Source organism: Macaca thibetana, chromosome 7 (assembly GCF_024542745.1).
Source record: "Macaca thibetana thibetana isolate TM-01 chromosome 7, ASM2454274v1, whole genome shotgun sequence".
NCBI classification, from domain to species: Eukaryota; Metazoa; Chordata; class Mammalia; order Primates; family Cercopithecidae; genus Macaca; species Macaca thibetana.
This window is the reverse complement of record NC_065584.1, coordinates 56,851,593-56,873,580: the sequence shown is the minus strand read 5'-3', so window position 1 is coordinate 56,873,580 and position 21,988 is coordinate 56,851,593. Positions and strand designations below refer to the sequence as shown.

The following is a 21,988-nucleotide window of genomic DNA, read 5'->3' as shown; positions in this document are numbered from 1 at the left end:
TCCAAAGCCGTCTTCATACGAGTGAGGCACTCTCCTCGAAGGGGACAGCAATAGCTCAGTGTCTGAATTCTAATACTCCCAAGGCCTGGATTCCCAGATTTGCAGCCAGTTTTTTGTTTGTTTTGTTAAACAAAGCAAATACCCTTGTGGTTTGATTCTTCCATTCCTTTGTTGATGCATATCAAAATCAGATGGAAATGTTCTCATAAAAACTTCAAGGACAAATGAAAAACCAGACCACAAGTGAAACAGCTCAAGAAAAAAGTATGGCCAAATTCTTTTTTTTTTTTTCTTCTTTTTTCAAGTTGCCAAAGTTTTGCACTTTTATATTGAACCATGGTTCTAAAAACAAGGGTAAAGGGTAAAGTCTTTATCTACAGCCTGTCTGAATGTGTTTACCCTGGTCGGGCTCAATGCCACCGCTGTTAGCATCAAGTTCTTCTGACAGTGAGTTCTTCAAGGGAAGCCTGAGCACTCTGCCTTGTGCACGATATTCTTCCAGCTCAGACTGGAGTTCGTCTACTTGGTCTTGTAATACCTAGGGTTTATAAACCAACACAGGTCTTAGATGTGACACCAAAAGCAAGCAACAACAACAACAAAAACGATAAATTGGATATCATCAAAACAAAATATTTTGTGCTTCAAAGGACACCATCAAGAAAGTAGAAATGTTTTGCAAATTACGTATCTGATAAGGGACTTGTAACTAGAATACACAAAAACTATTATAACTCAATAATAAGAGACAATTTTAAAAATGAGCAAATGATCTGAATTGATATTTCTCCAATGATGATATACAGATGACTAATAAATACATGTAAAAGATGCTCAATATCATTACCTATCAGGGAAATACAAATCAAAGCCACAATAAGATAATATTTCACACTCACTAGGGTGGTGAGAATAAAAAAGACATACAATAATGACTGCTGGTGAAGAAGTGGAGAAATTGGAACTATCATACTAGTGGGAATATAAAATAGTGGAAGAAGAAGTTTAGCAGTTCCTCAAAAGGTTAAACATCGGGTTACCATATAACCTAGCAATTCTCCTCCTAGGTATATGCCCACACAAAAACTTGCACACAAATTTTCATAGCTGTGTTATTCCTAATAGCCAAAACCCACCAAATGTCCATTAACCGGTGAATGAATAAACAAAATGTGGTATATATACACAATGGAATATTATTCAAGAAATGAAGAACTGATACATGCTACAACATGGATGAACTTTAAAAACATTATGTTAAATGAAGGAAGCGGTCACAAGGGCTAATATTGTAAGATTCCATTTATATGAAATGTATGGAATATGCAAATCTGTAGAGACAGAAAGTACACTAATAATTGCCTAGGGCTGGGGGACTTGGGAGAGATTATGGCTAAGTGGAGCAGGGGTTTCTTCCTGAGGAGATGAAAATGTTCTAAAATTGAATGTGGTGATGTTTGCACAATTCTGTCCATACAGTAAAAGACTGAATTTATACTTTCAATGGGTAAAACATATAGTATACAAAGTTGTTAAGAAAACAAGTGGATGAGGCTGGGCACGGTGGCTCATGCCTGAATCCCAGCCCTTTGGGAGGCTGAAATGGGCGAATCATTTGAGGTCAGGAGTTCAAGACCAGCCTGGCCAACATGGTGAAACCCTGTCTCTACTAAAAAAAAAAAAAAAAAAAAAAAAAAAAAAATTAGCCAGGTGTTGTGGCAGGCGCCCGTAATCCCAGCTACTTGGGAGGCTGAGGCAGGAGAATCGCTTGAACCCAGGAGGTGGAGGTTACAGTGAGACGAGATCACACCACTGTACTCCAGCCTGGGTGATAGAGCTAGATTCCGTCTTTAAAGAAAAAAGAAAGAAAGAAAACAAGTGGATGAACTGGGAGAATTTCTGAAGGTAGAGCTGACAGATTTTACTGATTAATTCATTATAGTTAAAGACATTTAGAAAATACCTCTATTTAATTAGAACCAAGAGCTAAAATTTAATTATAAAAGCAGCAGAAATGTTTCTTTCCTTAAACGTGTACATATATTTCCTGAAAAGGAGTAACTTCATAATATGATTGTTTTCCTCATCTCTGCATAATTAAACTTTTTAATCTAAGTAGCCGGAACTCAGTTATATTTGTCTCATTAAAATAAACACGTATTGCTGGTTTAAGAAAAAAATTCAAATTTCTAACTTTAAGGGAATTTTTTTTAAGTCAGAGATTCTTGCTATTTGTAAAAATGTTTCCGTCCCTCCTGGCAGAAATTGGGAATGATTTACTAGCTAAGACTTGAGATGTTTCTGCTTCATTTGCATTTTATAAATAAATGGAGTAAAAAAATGTATTAAGGAAAAAAAAAAACCCACAGGACAAAACCAAATCACATCAGATTAGGTCTGCAATGATCAATCAGGAAAGGCTAATTTTTGAATAATAATATTAATAGCTAACATATGTAAGTGCTTACTCTATCCTTGGCTCTGCTCTAAGCACTTTACATATACTCACTTATGGAATTTTTGCTACAACCTTTTTTGGTGGGTACTTTTATTTTTACCATTTTATGCATGAGGAATTGAAGTACCCACAGATTAAGTGACTTGCTTAGGGTGACAAAGCTAGGGAACGGTGAAGCTGGGGTCTGAACCCAGGCACTCCTGCACTTACTCGATTCTCTTTGTCTACCTACCCTGCACTGCTGCTCATATTCATTTCTCATCTGTGTCAGTCTCTCTTCTTGCAGGAAGAACTCAGCACTGCTGGGATCGAGGTCACCAAACTAGAAGGGGAAAAGGGCAGAGCTGTCATTTTTCCCGAGTGCCCTTCTTTGACCCAACACAGCAAAGGCCCAGTTTCTGGTATTCACCCAGTCTCTTGAGTATGATAGGAATGCGACATTTAAACACAAACACCACCAACTGGGTGATGGGGAGAACGCACTAGAGTGACGTGTTCAATGAACACAGGGATCATTTCTCAGTGCCAGGCATGTTCTCCTTCATAACCAACTTAGTAAATTATATCCTTGCAAAAGTTAGAGCATCCTTTAGCTATCCCAGTAATTCCCTAATAAAAATGTTCTGGTGGCATTGCTTCTGTTCTTTTGAGTAAACTACATAAAGTAGGCTGCCTATCAGGAAATAAGATTTGAACAGGTTTACCTTTTCTGCTAACACATTTTCCAAATTTCGCTGAAGTTTGTTCGTCAGATTCTCATATTCTCCCAACTTCTCTGCATTTTCCAGAAGCTCATTTTCCAGACGACTGTTTTCCTGAACAAGCATGGGGAAATTAAATGCGGCACAGATTAAGAAATTAGCAAACTGTGGTACCATTCTATATACAGCATAAATCAGCACTGTAGATTAAAGATGTTTATCCATCTTAAGAGTTGTAGTAGACTACAGGAGGCAAAAGTAAATATAAAAAGGTTGATATCTATTTTATAACAACAAAATAAGTTTGCCCTTTTGTTTTTGACCACATAGAACTGTGCTGTCCAAAACAGGTAGCTGCTAGCAGCCACACTGGGTACTGAGCCCTTGAAGTGTGTCTAGTACAAACTGTAAGTTTAAAATAGACACCAGACTTTGAATAGCCCCAAAATGGAAACTAGCTCAGTAATATTTTTTGTATACTGATTGTGTATCAAAATGATAATGTTTTAGAGATAACTGGATTAAACAAGATTATTTGAAATTAGTTTCACCTGTTTCTTTTCACCTTTCAATGTGGTTACTTGCAAACTGAAGTTATAATGTAAGCCACATATGTGTATCTATTGGACAGCATTGCAGTAGGATATGAAAATATTCTCCAGCCTGGGTGACAGAGCAAGACTCCGTCTCAAAAAAAAAAAAAAAAAAAAAAAAATCTCAATATATAGTAATGACAAATGAAAGAAAATGATTACAAAATACCTTGTTCAGCTGCCAGCAAAAGAGAACTCAGAAAAAGTACAAAAAGTAGAGTAACTCTAGGCCAGGCATGGTGGCTCACGCCTGTAATCCCAGCACTTTGGGAGGCAGAGGCGGGCGGATCACGAGGTCAGGAGATCAAGACCATCCTGGTTAACACGGTTAAACCCCGTCTCTACTAAAAATACAAAAAATTAGCTGGGTGTAGTGGCGGGAGCCTGTAGTCCCAGCTACTTGGGAGGCTGTGGCAGAAGAATGGCGTGAACATGGGAGGCGGACCTTGCAGTGAGCAGAGATCACGCCACTGCACTCCAGCCTGGGTGACAGAGCGAGACTCCATCTCAAAAAAAAAAAAAACAGTAGAGTAACTCTATAATCAATTTATTGATATTATGATTTGGTATATATTTAATGTATAAATTTATTTTGGTTTAAAGATGTAAAAACTGTACATATACATTGCTCATAATTTGTATATGTTTATATTATAATAAAATAACACATCGACTAAAACCCACAAAAGTTTTTTTTTTAAACTTAAAAGGATCTGTATATATAGTATTTTTAAGGAAGATTTCCAACCACATTTGCTAACACACACAGACAGACATGCCATTTGACATTTTTCTTTTCCCGTGTTAAAGGCTGATTGGAAGAACATCATTTTTTAAGTACATTTTGCCAAAAGAATACAGAGCCAGTATATTTTTAGTATATTCTAGTTCATACCCTCATACAGCAATATAAGTAAAAAATAATGTACTTGGAGCATTTAAAAAATACCACCTTCCCCTAAAATGCCAGTTCTATAACATTAATCTTTCAAAGTACGTCTAAATGGAGAGGCTAGAACAATATGGAGTAATCTGTGTGTATCAGGAAGTGCTGGTGCTCTGGAGATTGACAAATCAGATACTATTGCTATCTTGGGGAGGGAGGCAGATGTGGATACAACTCCGTATGACCCAACAGGAAATGTGCTATCTCTTGGCAAGAAACAAGTAAATGTAATGGGAATGAAAAGGTGATTTGGCCTGCAGTGTTGGGGAAAGCCATGAAGGAGCATAAATGTGCTCTGCCCTCTGGGGCACAGAGAAAACTGAGGTAGGGGCAGTGGGGTGGAGGAGGGCATGGCACTGGGACTTTCTGGCAGCAGCTCAAGTTTGAAAGGTATGAGGACGAGCTGCCTTTCAGGAGCCTTGACTGTTAACACATTGTTTTTGTTGCTTTTTTGCAAAGGGTGGTAACAGCGTGATTGTAACTGATCTTTATTTGAGTAACTGGTAGCCATATGGAGGTGGAAGAAATGGAAGAAAGAACTGTTCAGGATACACATTAATTAGCTGAGACATCATGATGAATTCTGAACCTAATCAGAGGCTGGGGAAATGCAGAGGAAGGAGATAAATCTGAGAGTCACTTCAGAGCATCAATGTAACTTACAGACTGATGAGTAATGATGAGGGAAGATGACGAAGAATTTTAGCTTCTGAGACTTACACCTCATGGTGTTGATGTTGATTAGGGAGAAATTCACGAGATGAAATAGTTGGATGGCTAGGGAGTGATAATTAGCTCAGTTTTTGATGTATGGAGTTTCAAGAACCTTTCATGATAGCAGTAACAGCAAACATTTCGTACGTACTTATTATTTCCCAGACACTGTATGTGCATCATCTCATTTAGTCCCCACATCAATGCGATAGGGTAGGTATTATTATGGTGCCCATCAGGCTGAGGAACCTGATCTAAGTTTTCAGTAAGTGGTGGTACCCAGATCTGAACCAGGCAGCCTGACTCCAGAGCCCCTGCACCTTATTATCTGGTGTAAGAGTCCGGTAAAGAGAAGGATCACTTCTTTCACTGAGGCACAGGAAAGAGGGGAGGATGTTTGAGCGACAAGGCACATTTGGAGGCCAAGGTGGGAGGATCACTTTAGGCCAGGGTTCGATACCAGCCTAGGCATCATAATGAGACCCCGTTTCTATAAATTTTTTTTTTTTGGATGTAGTCTTGCTGTGTCACCCAGGCTGGAGTCCAGTGGCACAATCTCTGCTCACTGCAACCTCTGCCACCCAGGTTCAAGCAATTCTCCTGCCTCAGCCTCCCGAGTAGCTGTGATTACAGGCATGCACCACCACGCCCTGCTAATTTTTTGTATTTTTAGTAGAGACAGGATTTCACAATGTTGGCCAGGCTGGTCTCGAATTCCTGACCTCAAGTGATCCACCCGCCTAGACCTCCCAAAGTGCTGGGGTTACAAAACACATTTTTAATTAGCTGAGCATAATAACATGAGCCTATAGTCCCAGCGACTTGGCAGGCTGAGGCTGGAGGATCACTTGGGGCCAGGAGTTTGAGGCTGTGGTAAGCTATAACTGCACCACCGCGCTCCAGTCTGGGTGACAGAGTGAGACCCCATCTCAAAACAGAGAGAAGAAAAGGCACATTTGGAGGCCGGGAGACACAGGCATCCATGCAGCAGGAGGCAAGACCATCTGCTGAGAATGAGGGGGGCGGGCAGGCGAGGAGACAGGAATCTGAGTGTGAGGGCCAGGTTTGGAGTAGCAGCGGGAGGAACAAAGGGGTCAGCCAGGTGCCAAACAGCCCTGAAGACCTAGTGAACCCGCAGTGGGAGAGAAAAACAAGATATGCTAATCAATACCGTGAGCAAAGCAGCAGCCTGGGTAGCCCTGCTGAAATCCAGATTTTAGCAGCGCCCTGCCAAGTCTGGGTGAAGACTCAGCTGGGCAAACTTAGAGGATTTTTGGACTGAACCCTGTGCAAACATTCCACTTCCAAAGCTGTAGTTTTCCACGTGGTGTTCCCAGCAGGGATGCAGACCACAGAACTAATAAGATGATTACCTTTAAAGAGAGGGCAAGGCGGTCCCGGATATAGTTCTCTTCTGTTTTTGCCTTTTCAATTTCCTGTTCAAGTTCTAAACGCTGCTTGCCTGCCTGCTGCAGGATTTGCTCTCTCTCTTTTCGGAGTTCATTTTTTAAGGCTGCTATTCGCTCCTTGTACTCTTCATCCAGTTTCCTGTAAGGAAGAAAAATGGACAAGCTGCCATCACGTCTTTCAGAGGTCCCAGTATCGATCTACCAAAAATGGAAACACAGAGGCACAGAGATGAAAAGCACCTGGATAAAATGTCTAGTGTACCCAGCTTTCCCTTAGGGCTTGACACATCTGAGTCACTCCAGCCAGGTGTGGCCAACAGGCTGGCCAGCAGAGTCCCCAGTGCACTGTTCTGCCCCTGCAGCTGCAGGCGCCACTGCGCTGGGCTAGGGTGGTGGGTGAGGAGGAGCCTCACTGCTGGCCTCACCTGAGGTTGTACTCATTCCGCCGCTCTATGGCCGCATGGTGATCATCCACCTCCGAGGCCATTAAAGACTTGAGCTTCTCGGCCTTGTCCAGATCTGATCGTAGCTTCTCTTTTTCTCTGACCACCTGATCAACTCGTTCCCTAGGATCATAAGTACACTGAGTTAATGGGAAACTGTTTCTAAGCAACAAGTAGACCCAGAAAAGCTCTCATCTGGCTTGCATCAATGCAGAAGCAAAACCAAGACAACCAAAACCCTCCCAAAGCAAAAAGGCATTCCACCTTTCCCTTCAAAAGCCCACACGTCAATCTAAGTTCTCCTTAATTTTTCTATAGTTTAAGGAAGATGTGTGCAGCAGTTGGATAGAAGATGAGCGCCATTTGCATACAGAATAGAAGGATGTCTATCCAAGGCATCTGAATGACATGCTGGACAAGTAGGAAAGGGAATGGGGCAGGCGAACCTTCTGCTCAACTCACAACAAATGCCGGATTTCAGCCTTAAAGCTGGCCAGAGCCGCCTGGTGAATGCTGTTCTTGGTGACCAAAAGTTCATTTTCAAGGGCCAGTGTTAATTCTGTCAAGTTGATGTTTCCATCGAGGCTGAAATCCAAGGCCTAGAAATCAGAGCAAGGCATAAATTCAAAAACGAATCACTTATTCCATCCTCTGAAAGCAGAAAACGTGAAGGCTATACAAACTCTGAGAGCTGACAATGATCCAGAAACTAGACAATTCCATTGCTTTAGTGATTGCTTAGGAACAGCCATCAGTCTAGAACATAGTTAAGTTTTCTCTAAGGAAAGCATAACATGGTTATTTGTGCTAAAAAGAAAATTATCTTGGCCAGGTGCAGTGGCTCACACCCATAATCCCAGCTCTTTGGGAGGCCGAGGCATGTGGATCATTTGAGGTCAGGAGTTCAAGAGCATCCTGGCCAACATGGTGAAACCCCGTTTCTACTAAAAATACAAAAATTAGCCAGGCATGGTGGTGTGCGCTTGTAGTCCCAGCTACTTGGGAGGCTGAGGCAGGAGAATCGCTTGAACCCCAGGACGTAGAGGTTGCAGTGAGCTGAGATCACGCCATTACACTCCAGCCCAGGTGACAAAGCAAGACTCCATCTCAAAAAAACAAAACAAAACAAACAACAACAAAACCATCTGGCCCTGTAAATAAACGCAATTGTAAGAGTACTTCTCATGTCAATAATCTGGGGATTAAAAACATGGAAAATACTTAACAAAAGGCTCCTAGTTAAAAGGGCTAAAAAAAGTTACCTCTTATCTTTGAGACCTTGTGAACAGATGTACCATTAGGGAGAAATAAAATCAAATCACAGTTTTCAAAAAAAAAAATTGAAAATTTTCAACCCTTCTTCGGTTTGTCATTTTTCTCAATTTTAGCTGCCACACCTTCAGGATCTCCTGGCTGTTCTCAATGCCCTCTTCTTGCCAGGTGTCGAGTATTCTCTCCACAGATGCATGGCCCATCCCATCATCCAGGCAGGAGAAGACCCGAAAGCCAATGGTACTCGTCATTGCTGATGGGGTTGTGGTACGTCGTCCACTCTCATCAAAAGACTGGAAGGAGGAAGAGACTTAAGTAAGCCTGGCTTGATTCCAGGTATTTCAACAAGATATTGGTCAGTCCTGACCACGATGGGTAGAAGGCATGTTCCTCTAATTTACCGTGCCAGGAAAAAAGTCGTGCAGCGTCTCTGATCTCTGTTCCCAAGTGAGTCAAGCCTACAGAGCTTAGCAAGACCAACTGTTTTGGTAGAGAGTTCTATGACATAGACGAGATACATCCCTAATTAACACCAGGTTTCTTCTGACCCAGAGCTGACATGACAAGGCATAATTAGTGGTCTTCCCATTGTAATTTATGGTCATTTCTCAAACCCAACCTTCCCTTCCTAATGGTTAAGGCTTTGTAATTCTTCTTTTGCTTCCCTCTCTTTCTTTAGTATTTTGTTTCAGACAACAGATTAATTTATTAGACATTACTCAAATGGGTTCTAACTTTTATTCACAAAGAAAGCACTTTTGCTTATTTTTTTACCTGCATGGAAAGGTGCCTTTTTAGTTGTCTATATGGAGTAGATGCTGATGGTGTAAGGGATTTTCCATTTTTAAACAAACCATAGAAAAAATCTTCTACACTCATGGTACCGTCAGGATCCAGATTATGGAATACTTCCTCGAGCATCTAGAAAAGAGTCACCACATATTTTAAATACTTCGTTGAAAACAACACAAGACCCAAAGTATACTTCTGGCCAATAGTAATCAGCACCATGGTTGGTCCCAGGACTCCAGAAATATAATTATGCCCCTTTATCCTCATTTTACTGATTTCCATTTCGAGTAATGATATGCCCTCGTCCTTCACACAAACTAAATAAAAGTCAATTTCCAACATCTTCATAATCTTATGCAGTTTAGCAATGAACTATATTCTCTTTTACTCACACTCCTACAATAGGCAGTCTTTAATGTTGTTACACATTATTCTTACAAATTTAAAAAAATTACCTAAATAATACAAAGATACAGCTTTCTGGCTAGGCATGGTGGCTCATGCCTGTAATCCCAGCACTTTGGGAGGCCGAGGCAGGTGGATCACGAGGTCAGGAGATCGAGACCATCCTGGCTAACATGGTGACACCCTGTCTCTACTAAAAATACAAAAATTAGCTGGGCGTGGTGGCGGGTGCCTATAGTCCCAGCTGCTTGGGAGGCTGAGGCAGGAGAATGGCATGAACCCGTGAGGCGGAGTTTTCAATGAGCCGAGATCACGCCACTGCACTCCAGCCTGAGCAACAGAGCGAGACTGTCTTAAAAACAAAACAAAAAAAAAAGATACAGCTTCCCAGTGTCATAACAGCAGAAAGTGGTTAGACATCTGTTACACCTTTACACTGTGGTGACCCTCGGTGATATTTTCTTTATGTTGAATTTTTGAAACTGGTATGCTAACACAGCAGAATTTGGTCTGGGACAGATTACAATGATCTGATTACAATTCAGATTTGGGTTCTGAAATCCATAACCTGGAGTTTAGAACCTTACTTGTAACCATACTGAGTGTGTTGGCTTTTTGCTTTAATGTTTTAGCGCAGGAGAAACAAAGATTTTATGTGTGTGCAATAGATGGGTTCCAAGAGATGTAAAGGCAAGGGAGTTTTGACTGGCTAGTCTGCACTCTCGAATGGTAATCAAATAGCCCCTATCCTGTAATAGGGAAGGGAAGATTGGGCTACAGCCCCATCTAGAAGTTTGCCTGGGAATGGCTGGTTCCCTAGCTCCACAGAGGAATGGGAAGGTGAACAGAGAAACGTGAATCATTGAAGGCACAGAACGAGGAGAAAAGGCAAAACCCTCCCACTAGCAGTCAGATTCTTCTTTATTCTGGGGGCTAAAATGTTTCTACAGGAACGTGCCTCCAATGTACAAAACGGAAATCTCTTGGAGAGCTTGTTAAAATGAAGACTCTAATATAGTAAGTCTGGTGGTGGGGATTCAGATGCAGCATTTTTAACAAGCTTGCAGTTGAGGCCCACGCCACTGAGCAGTAAGGAGACAGAATAAGCAACAAATTGCTCTTGTTGCATTTGAGCCTATAACTGGACTCATTCTAACACAGACCTAAATTCTCTGCAACACATTCTCAAAATTTTAATATTCATTTTGTAAATCTGGACTACTGCTAGGATTTACACAATCTCATTATTGTTGATTTCATTCTTCGTGTAAGGGCTTGAGGCAATTCTTTTATCTCAAATGTTTTTTCCCCCCAATTCATATCCAATAGGAAACATCAGTTTCCATTCTTGCTTTCATACTACTTCCTCTGGAGGGAACTCTAAAACAAGAAAACCATTCTAAGGAGTGGAAACGTTTGCAAGAAGCAACAATCCTAAAAGAGGATCAAATCAATGGAGAGATATTTGGGGCAAGATTCTGAGGTTGCCAAGATCCCTTAACTTTTCTATCCTATTCTTATCAACCAAAATAATACTCTCCTAGAGGACAAGGCTTTCAGGACCATCATACCAGAAATTACAGTCAAGTCCAGGTGTGTTCACTGAAGTTAACAAGGTTAAAAGTTTGGCTCTAACCTTAGATCCACACTGCTTGACCTGTGACATTAGCCAAATCAGTGCACCACTTCCAGACTGCCTAAAGACCTTGCACCTGGGAAGTCCTTCCAGTTATTTTAGGTGGTGGAGTGGGCAAGTGATGAATAAAACAGTGTGGATTCAGAAGACTGGGGGGGCTAGGCAGAAAACAATGCTGGTTAAATGGGCAACTGGGGCACGCTCTACACATCGAGCAGGAGCTGTCTCTGGAACTGTGAGGACATTCTAATTCCCCAGGATACATGGACCAGGTCTTTGGATGGTTGGTTTATGGAAGTGTAAGTTGGAAAATAATCACAAACCCACACACTCAAAGAGGGCCGGAAAATGATGTCAATGAATGAGGCGAGATGGGTTTAAGACATCAGAAAGTAGTGAGTGCTGGGAAACTGAACACAGGCGTGCATGTTCTCTCCAAAGGAGCTGGCTGCATCTTACTGTCCACAAAATGGAGCCAAATCTTTGGATTTTGAGAAAAATCTCCTGATTTTTTTTTTCAATGTAGCAAAAAGTTCAATTTTAAGAACACTGGGCATGACAAATAAAATAGGATTGGGGCCAGATTTGGCATCAAGCATGCTAGTTTGCATCTCTGCCCCGTCACTGTTCTTGCTTTTGGAAAAGAGTGTGCTAGTTACAGGCATAAGACAGTGACTCTACTTCCCCTTCATCAAAGCAGGGAACAGCCATGATTTCACTCTCTCTACCTATAAAATGAGAGGTGACTAAATCTAAAATGGCTTTCAGTTGTAAAATTTTAGGATTCCAAGTAAATGAGATCATCTTGAACTTCCAGCTCCTCTGTGGTTTAGAGCTAGTAATACTAAGTACTACAGTATTTCACTATTTTTCTTTAGCAGGAAAAACACTAAGCAAAAGCTGTATTCACACTGCTTGTCCTCAGGCCAGAGGAAAATAACTAAATGTGCTATTTCTTTTCCTGAGCTTTGGAAACTCCACCACAGAAGAAAATGCAGCTTTCCACAAATGGCTACAATTTATTCCAAGAATTGGTTTTAGATAAATAATCCAAGTTTGTGCAATATTTTTTGGCAAAAACAACCCAAGATTCTGCATACTGCACTGATTTACAATTCAGGAGAATAAATTTAATTTTATGACTCAATAGTCACCAATGAAAAATAAATGACCACTGAGCCATTAAAAAGGTAAACAAAGGGTATATAATGGTCAAATACACACGGAAGAAGGGGAAAACAACAACAAAAAATTTCTGTAAGTCAGGCTACTTGGAAGCTTTTGATAATAAAGCAAAAGCTATTATTTGTTTAGAAAAATACCACTAAACAAATATTTCTATTATTTGTTTAGAAAAATAATACCACTTACCTCCTGAGCAAGCAGAAAGCATGGTTTCAAATATCATCATAATCAAAGATTCCCAAAGCGACAACTGTAGCCCTAACCTAACTCTCTCCAGGACTTATTTTCAGCTCGTTGAAAGGCACATCTTAGAATTATTTCTGTTCTTATGTTTCACGGCTATTCATGCACCCAGTCCTACCAGTTCCTCTCTTAATTTTTTAGAAAACATAAAGCTCAGAGTTTTCCCAAAGAAGAGTCTTTTGGGGGCTCCTTCAAAACTCTTCTTAGTACTTTCAAAACAACCAATCTACCCTTTACCATTTTCTCATTACTAGAATATTGTGATGGCTGCTGGCTGCTCTCACCCAAGGCTCTCTTCATGCCAATATGTAAAAGCAGTTTAGCTCCTCGTCAGCAAGCAAGATTTTTCTCTATATTGCTCAATCTGCTTAAGAACTCAGGGATGATATTGAGATGTTCTTTCCAAAAACTTAAATTTATCCTTCTGGCCTACAAAATACTCCCCCAACTCAAATCTACTGAAATCCTTGCTTAATTCTTCCTCCACATGTTTCCCACATTTTACTCTGCGAATGGCACCTCTACAAATACATGTGACATCATGGCTACACAGAGCTAGTGCCTGACAGTTTCACATGGGGTGACCTGCCTAGCACAGTGAGTTTGCAATAGCTGGGTAAGTGTCAGCCCTTGTCAGTTTTTCTTTTCCACAACACAACAAGAGCTCCTCAATGACAGAATCTGTATGAATGACTTCTTAGGAAAAATGACTTCTTAGGAAAAAAATCTTTATGAATGACTTCTTAGGAAAAAAATCTTTATGAATGACTTCATAGGAAAAAACAAGCTGCAGAGCGCCACACCACAGCTGTTCCTAGCCTGTGGCCAGCTACGCTTTTACCATCACTATTATTCCTGAATTACACTGCAAGGCTCACCTCTCCATCCACACTCTGTAAACCGTACTGCTCACAGATGGAGACCAGCTTCTTCCGGTTCAGGTGACCATCACGGGTAATCCCCAAATCTTCACAAACTTCTTGCAGTTTCTCTTCTATCCAGTCTTGGGGAGGCGAAGATCCACTCTGTGAAGCATTCAAGTCATCTGGGTTCCAAAACCTTAACTGGCCTGAGAGAGAAGCAAATGTTGCACGGTTTCCAAAGGAATTACAAAGAGAGAGTGCCTATTCTTAAAGAAAACTGTGCTTTCTGAAAATCAATATTATATGAAAAAGACAATAAATGTCAATTCCATTTTGATTTGGTCCTGAAGCTCCCATGAAACAGAATCAATGGTTCTAAGGCTGCAACTAGAGTAAATGGGTACTTTTTGGCTCCCTGACAGTCATTACTGTGTAATAAATATAATCTCCTGTGCACTATTGCAAAGTTCTAGGTTTGTTTTATTTCAATACTGAGCACATCACAAGCTTAGGCCACAGTGATCATAAGAGAAGGCTGGTTGAGGGCCATTATCGAGAACTCTATAAGCTCGATCTCAGCTATAGCTACCAGAATGTATTACCTCCACTTTCTTTCCAGTCTAAGTACTACAGCATCTTTTACTGAAAAGAAAATAATCTCATGATAAAAGTCTCAAGATGGCCTGGCGCGGTGGCTCACACCTGTAATCCCAGCACTTGGGAGGCCAAGGGGGGTGGATCATGAGGTCAGGAGATGGAGACCATCCTGGCTACGGTGAAACACCGTCTCTACTAAAAATACAAAAAAATTAGCCGGGCGTGGTGGCGGGTGCCTGTAGTCCCAGCTACTTGGGAGGCTGAGGCAGGAGAATGGCATGAACCTGGGAGGCAGAGCTTGCAGTGAGCCGAGATCCGGCCACTGCACTCCACCTGGGCGACAGAGCAAGACTCCATCTCAAAAAAAAAAAAAAAAAAAAAAGTGTCAAGATTAGCCTGTTCCCAAATCTTTACATATGAATATTCTGACATACAGAAACCAACAGTTCAACTGAAAAAAAAAAAAAAAAATCAATGGTTGCAAGCTGTAAGTTCCCAGTTATCTATACATTAAGGCAAATTTCATTTGAAGACTTAAGGATCAAACTACTTATTTAAAAATCAAAACTGCTTATTTATTCTCTATTAAAAGCCCTCACTTGTAAATTTTGCTTTACACATTAGAGATTCTGTAAAGTCATTACTTAAACATGAGATAATTACTGGCACAATTTTGTGTGCTTGGAAGAACCTCAGAGGGTTGAAAGGCATATTTAGTGCTACTCCCACTCTTTACTGACAGGAATTAAGCCCATTACTGCGGTGGCGTTTCAACCTAGAGAACAGGTTGTAATTACACTTAAGTACAGTTAATCCACAGAGGGTTGTGAAGTGGGCTGAGGTTCTGTTAGCTGAACCACAGTGCCATCTTGTGGCCAGAGGATCAACGTGTTCTGATGCTTCTGAAACACATTTGAAACTTGTCAAAGGATGCATTTTTAAATTAACTAATTAATTTACATTGTTATTTTTATTTTTTGAGACAGAGTCTCTTCTACCTCAGCCTTCTGCGTAGCTGGGATGACAGGCACGTGCTAACCACACCTGGCTATTTTTAGTAGAGACGGGGTTCGCCATGTTGCCCAGGCTGGTCATGAACTCCTGGGCTCAAGTGATCCTCCTGTCTTAGCCTCCCAAAGTGCTAGGATTACAGGCGTGAGCCACTGTGCCTGGCCAAAGGATGCATTTTAATAGGTCACTATTTAGGACTGTTATAAAATTAATCTGAAAGTCTGTGTAACAGAGAAATTAGCCCGTAAGTGAAATTATGTATCTCAGTTACCATCTCTTGCACGATATTAAATGCTAGGATTTTAAAACTAAAAGCTATCAATTGTGAATACATTTTTTTGTTGCTGTTTTTCTTAATGTTAATTCCCAGCTGGCCTCCAGCACAAGAGATCAGAAAGACAGGGTGTGGAGAGCACCTGGCAGCCCTTCCCTTCCAGGCACGTCCTGACACACTCGGCTCTTACCTTCCGCTTCATACTCCTCACTGCGTTGCGTCTTCCAGTGCTAGAGGAGGCAAGAGAAGATTAGTGTGCTTTATAACTTATTCAGAAAGAACTATCCTAGCTTTTCCTAGAGCAGATCACTCTCTGGCTCTGAAATCATCATCTAAGTGAGTCACATAATTTCAGGACTCTCTAGTGTATCCATCTAGATGAGTTCTCTTCAGTTAACCAGCCAGTCAGGATGAGACTCCTAAGAAACACCACACAGCCTTCTGCAGCATTTCACCAATGATTTGTCCTCATTTACTAGGTCACTTATTCAACAGCAAAACCTATCACAACCAATTAAACCCAGCCAAAGCAAATATCCAGTATCATCAACCAACAAGTATCTGTACACATGCATTTATGAATTTATTCTTCAATAAATGTGTACTGAGTGCTTCTTTTTGTGCTAGGTACTGTGCTAAGTCTTGGTAATACAACCACAAACAACCATGAACAGGACAAACATATTTCCTGCCTCAAGAAGTTTATATGCTAATGAAGACAAGCAGACAAGAAAACAGGAAATACAACAGGGTAGTATTTTAAGCGCTATGACAAGGAAGTTCAGGATGCTATGTGGCTACACAGATGGGATACTTTAGACTTGGTAGATCGGGAAGAAGCAATGTCTAAACTGAGACCTGAAGGATAAACTGCAGAGAGCCAAATGAAAAGAAGGGGACAGTTGTTATTTGCTGAAGCAAGAAGGCAAGAATGAGCCTGGTTTATCTGTGGCATAGTGAGGAGAGAGATGCAACTTAAAATAAGTAGGCTAGAGAAAGTGTAAGTAAAATGTACATTATCAGTAAATTACATTAAAGGCAGTTCAATTTATCTGAATTGGACCATTTTGCCACCTTATCATGCTTCATTACTCCTGCCTCTTCTCCAAAGTCACAGCATACAGTTGTAATTTGTGTACTGCACAAAAGTGACCTGCTAAGGGCACAGGTCAGGACCAAAATTCAGCCCTTGCTCCGCTGGCTGGGGACGGTACAGGTCGTCTTTTGACCAGTTGCAACAAGTAGGTCCACGGTGGCTGTGGCTTCCAGCAAATGGCTTTATCCTCTCCAGCAAACTGCCTAAGACTCATCACTGTTACGGGGGGTTACTACAACCATCAAAGAAAACCCTGCTAGAAAAGGTGAATCGCCCTTTCCAAATGCGGCTGCTGTCATAGCAGTGATCCAGCTTTATGAATGAAGCTGCCTTTGATAACAAATAACCAGCACATTTTCTGGGTAGCTGACCTGTACAAGATTACTTGATTTCTTAGCATCCGAAAATAAACTCGACAGGAAAGTCAGCCTAATTAATACCTGTCTCTAGAACTTGGATTCCTCATGACAGACGGTATGCCACGTAAAATTTTTAGATGAAATGTTGTTTTCCAGTAGTTCATTCAAGTTAATATGAGTCGAAATTCTTCTTTCAGGCAACCTACCCTCATCTACTTTATTCTCCACACTCAATAGTGGTAGTTCTCTCCTCTTAAATGAGGTCCAACCACCTATCATGGTTTCACAGGTCCATGCTTTACTTAGATACTTAAGATAGTACCAATTCAGAGAGTTCATTTAATTTGACCATACCAAACTGACAATGCTGAGATGGGTTACTGCGGACAAACGGAAGACACCAAAAGGCCATAACTGAAAATGCTGAAGTTCACTACAATTCATGCAGATTACAATGGAAAGTCACTAATAAACACGGTATCAATGAAAAAGGAATTAGGAATTAGGACACGGTGTGATTTTTGCTTGTGATAACGATTTCATCAGCTCACTGAGCCTACATTTCTACATAAAGACGCCTCTCCAATCCAGTGGGTGTCTGAGGCATGGTGGGGATGGGGAGTGAATGGTAAAGTCAACAGTCCTTCATAAATTTTCTTATATTCTCATTTCTGGTCAGAATTAAATTGTTTTTGCATAAGAAAATTTAAAAGAACAAAATCATCCTGCCTGTCTGTCCCTCCACATTTATTTCCCTGTTCAACACAGCAGACAATTTAAATGCTCATACTACTCTGGCATCCAAAATTATGAAAATTCATTATTTAGCATAGCAGTTGGAAACACCCCAGAACTAAATCCACTAATTCCACCTATGACTAATAAAATAGGGTTTTATGGTCTCAGAACCATTGGTCAAAACCTACCAAATCTCAAACGGGATGATTTCTAACAGCAGAAACAAATGGGAGAAATGGCAGGAGAATGTTATCACTGGCCCCAAAACATAAAGAGAGTCCCAGTTGGAATATACAGCTGTAAAAATGCAACATACACACCTTCGAAAAATCCTTGTCATTACTAAAGCATTGGCTCATTTACTTCTCAGTTCATCTGAAAATAGTGAGCACAGAATTCAGAGATTCAGAGAAGATGCTCCAATATACTGTTTCCAACATCTTATGAGTCTATGGGACTGGGTGCCTATGTCTGATTCACTCTCTGGGACAGCACTTCCCTGCTGCCTTCTTCCCTGGATTCTTACTCCTAACTAATAAGGGATCGAGTACAGGGGCCACTGCGTAGACTTAGGAGCCAGAGTGCCTGGTGCTGAATCATGGCTTCCCTATCAGGTTGGCCTTAGGCAAGCTTCTGACGACTTCTGCCTCAGGTTCTCTGTCTCTAAAATGGGAACGAAGTAGTATGTATTTCATGGAGTTATGGTAAAGTGCTTAGAATTGTGCCTGGCACATAGTAAGCTCTATACAATTTTGTTATTTTTATTGGACATATGTTTATATGATACATGCAGAATTTATTTTAATTTCCATTTTTTAAACTTAACGTATTCAATTGGGTCGGCCTGGGGAGGTATCTGTCATTCATATACATTTGTAAGAAAAATGCTAAGTCTTCCCAGCAGAGAAGCAAGAAACACAGACAATTCACATAAGAGGCTACATAATTAAAAAAAAAAAAACAAAAAAAAAAAAAACGTGTGGGAAGGTTCATCTCAACAGCAATCAAAGAAAGATTAAAACCAAGAAGTCATTTTGTTCCCACAAAAAGGTCATTTTGTTCCCATTAAATTAGCAAAGTATTTAAGATATGACTTCTACTGTCATCAAGGTTATGATTTAAAATAGGTCTGTTTATATGTCATGGGTAGCACTGTATGGTTATTACTTTTAGTAACGTAATGGCTTTATGTATCAAAAGCAATAAAAATGTTCATACTTTTTGGTCCAATAATTTCACTTGGTATTCAAAGACAATAAAATCGAGGAAGAAAAGCCATATGTGTAAATATGTACATCACAGCACTTTTTGTAACAAGAAAGTGTTAAAAACAATTTAAATATTCAACAACAGCCTAAAGTGTAATGATACATTATAATGTAGCCATTAAAAGCATAATTAAAAAACCATATACGAACATGGAAAAGCATCTTATGAAACGTTAAATGAAAGACCATTACAACAATGCTATCTATACAATGAAAAAATATTTATACAATTAGACAAAGGCTGGGAGGAAACGGAGATAATAAAAACAGATGCATCTTGGTTGAAGGATCATGGGAAACAATTTCCTTTTATTCTTTTACTGTTATAAATGTTGTTTATGCAACAGAAACAGGTACAACTCTCACTATTTATTTGCCCACTAAGTTTTCACTACATTCATTTCCTGTGACTTGGGGGTGGGATAAAGGGAAGCTCCCTCCTTTGGGTAAATATTGCTCTGCAGCATCTGCAACATCTCCCCATATTATGACAGATGAGGGGTTTGGTGGGAAGCCCAGGTGCTGCTCAGGCTGGTGAATGTTGGATGCCAAAGCCTCCTAAATTTAGCAGACTGCGGCAAGATCAGAGACACTCAACTGTGACCTGCCTTGTGCACTGAGACCATCCCAAAGAGACATTCTTGAGGAGGTCCAACCCAAAAGTGTCAGATATGGCACAGCCTTCAAAAGCCCAGACAGCATCCTCATCTTCAATGATTTCACACGAAATCTTAAGGCAAGTGGGGGTGGAGGTTGGGGGAAAAGGATAAACATGGTTTTTGTTTGGTTTTGTTTTTAAGACAGAGTCTCACTCTGTACTGCAGCTTCAACCTCCCAAGCTCAGGTGATCCTCTGGCCCTCCCCGCCGACCCACCTACAGGTGTCTGCTACCACACCAGGCTCATTTTTGTACTTTTTTTTGTAGAGATGGGGTTCTGCCATGTTGCCCAGGCTGGTCTTGAACTCCTGGACTCAAGTGACCCAGCCACCTCAGCCTCCCAAAGTGTTGGGATTACAAGTGTGAGTCACCGCACCGAGTCACTTTAAACATGTTTTAAAGTCTTCTGGGAGTAGCGGTATCCCAAGAATTCCTTTGTAAGAAACACAGATCCAGCCAGGACCACCCTGCTAAAAGGAGAAACAGGCTTATACTAATGGCTACATTTTCATTCCAAGACCACCTCAGTTGGAGATGGGGCTTACCACACAGATATGAGGAATTCTGTGCTTCTTCCTACCTAGTCTCCACCAAGGATCTGTTCCCTTAATCAGAGGGAGAAAAGCACAGGGTGGTTGAGCATTTGTTATTAAATTGCTATTTCAGGGGGGTGGGTGGGGGAAGATTCAATTCATTCACAGCTCATTTATTTTCATTCTCACTGCCTGGAGCCAGTAGTTCCAATTAAAACGCAGGGAGAGAAGGAGGTTAGAAGGCTGGGAGGTATTAAATCATTCGGTTACTGGAACACCACCAGTAAAGGGAAGCATCATTCTGGAAGAGGGTCCTTCAATTGCTGATGGCTTTCGCAGCACAGTGGAAGCCTGGCAGGTGGCCTGTAGACACAGATCTGCCATGAGCACTAGAAGGACGATTATCACAAAAATCTTTGGAAAAGTAGAGGGGAAAGCAAGGGACAATGGCTGAGATGTGTTCACAAGACTGAATTCATAAGATTTATTTATTCCCTTGAAATGTATGTAGCCTCTCACTGAAGAATGGCTATTAATACACATAAAAATCATCCTGTGGGACTTCAGTTTCTCCCTACTCTGGAGGCACAGTTGTGGACAAAGAAGCAAAAGGTTTGGCAGAGACACTGTCTGGGTTGTTTGGCTCTACCACTTTCCGTGACCCCTCAGTACCTTACAAAGGGAGGAGGACACTCCAGTGCATCCAAAGGGACATGCAGCCATATGCTTGGCACTTAGGAAACCTTAGCTATTATTATTATTTCAGTCAGAAAAAATGATGTGTTTAGGGGTTTAGACTGCAGAGCCACACTTGAGTTCAATTTCAGCTCTACCACTTACTCGTGGTGTGACCTTGGCCAAGTTACTTAACCTCTGTATGCCTCAGTTTCCTCATGAGTACATGAATAACAACACGTACCTCTGACGGTGTGCTTCACATTTGGAAAGCACTTACAACAGTTCCCGGTAAGTGCCAAGCATTTGTTAATAAATATTACAATTACTATTCTTACTACTTGGATGTGTAAAACTAGGACAAGGGCAGAAGAAACAGCAGACAGACCAGTGCCAGCTTTAAAGAACAAACCCAGAAGAGACTCTCTTTAAAAGCTAGAGCCTTGATATGTTAATTGGTTTGATTTAGTTATTTCACAATATATCCATATATCAAAACATCATGTTGTACACTGTATACGTACATAACTTTTATAATCATCCTTTAATAAAGTTAAGGAAATCCCCCAGAACTACAGCTTTGAGCATGATGATTGTGATGAGGCGATGAATTTCCAATTCAACTTAGGATCAGGGCTTCCCCTGGGGCCCCTCCCTGCAGACAGTGTCCCCTAGGCAGCCACGGCTGGCAGGGGCTGCCTTGTCCTTCCTCATTACCATGCCAGTGTACTGGCCAACAGACCCATTGAGAGTAGGCAGAGGGGAGAAGGTCAGAGGTTGTCCAGCCCCAAAATGGCTGCTCACAAGACAGTCCCCACGCCCTCAGGCAGACAAAGGGAGTCCCCCCAAACCCACTCTGTGGGCCATGCATCTCAATGTCATGCTGGCCATTGTAGCCAGCTCTTGCGTTGTCCTACAGCTGGACAAGGGTGCTCTGCACACGGCGGCTGCACAGGCGGCACTGATTTTTGGAATGCTTTCTTTGGAGGGACATCTGCTTTGCTGGACTGCAGAGCAGATGGCCCGAGCCTCCTGGATCTCCAGCTTCCAGTCCCAAGGCCGGGCCAGCATCTGCAGCCTGTGGTCCTGGTGTGGCCCCTGCCCACAATAGCCCAGCCG

At 41.3% G+C, this 21,988-nt stretch overlaps 1 protein-coding gene across 10 annotated transcripts in view; it reads right to left on the bottom strand.

Moving 5' to 3' along the window:
• Positions 1-21,988, bottom strand: part of NIN (ninein) — a 109,021-nt gene that overhangs the window by 43,867 nt on the left and 43,166 nt on the right. For all 10 annotated transcript variants that reach the window (XM_050796855.1, XM_050796863.1, XM_050796858.1 and 7 more), the window contains 10 exons: positions 15,733-15,772; positions 13,676-13,866; positions 9,311-9,457; positions 8,662-8,829; positions 7,727-7,863; positions 7,247-7,387; positions 6,786-6,960; positions 3,163-3,273; positions 2,691-2,780; positions 400-538 (listed from right to left, as the gene is read on the bottom strand). In XM_050796855.1, coding sequence (XP_050652812.1) covers positions 400-538; positions 2,691-2,780; positions 3,163-3,273; positions 6,786-6,960; positions 7,247-7,387; positions 7,727-7,863; positions 8,662-8,829; positions 9,311-9,457; positions 13,676-13,866; positions 15,733-15,772 — 1,339 coding nt within the window. The remainder of the gene's footprint in view (positions 1-399; positions 539-2,690; positions 2,781-3,162; positions 3,274-6,785; positions 6,961-7,246; positions 7,388-7,726; positions 7,864-8,661; positions 8,830-9,310; positions 9,458-13,675; positions 13,867-15,732; positions 15,773-21,988) is intronic.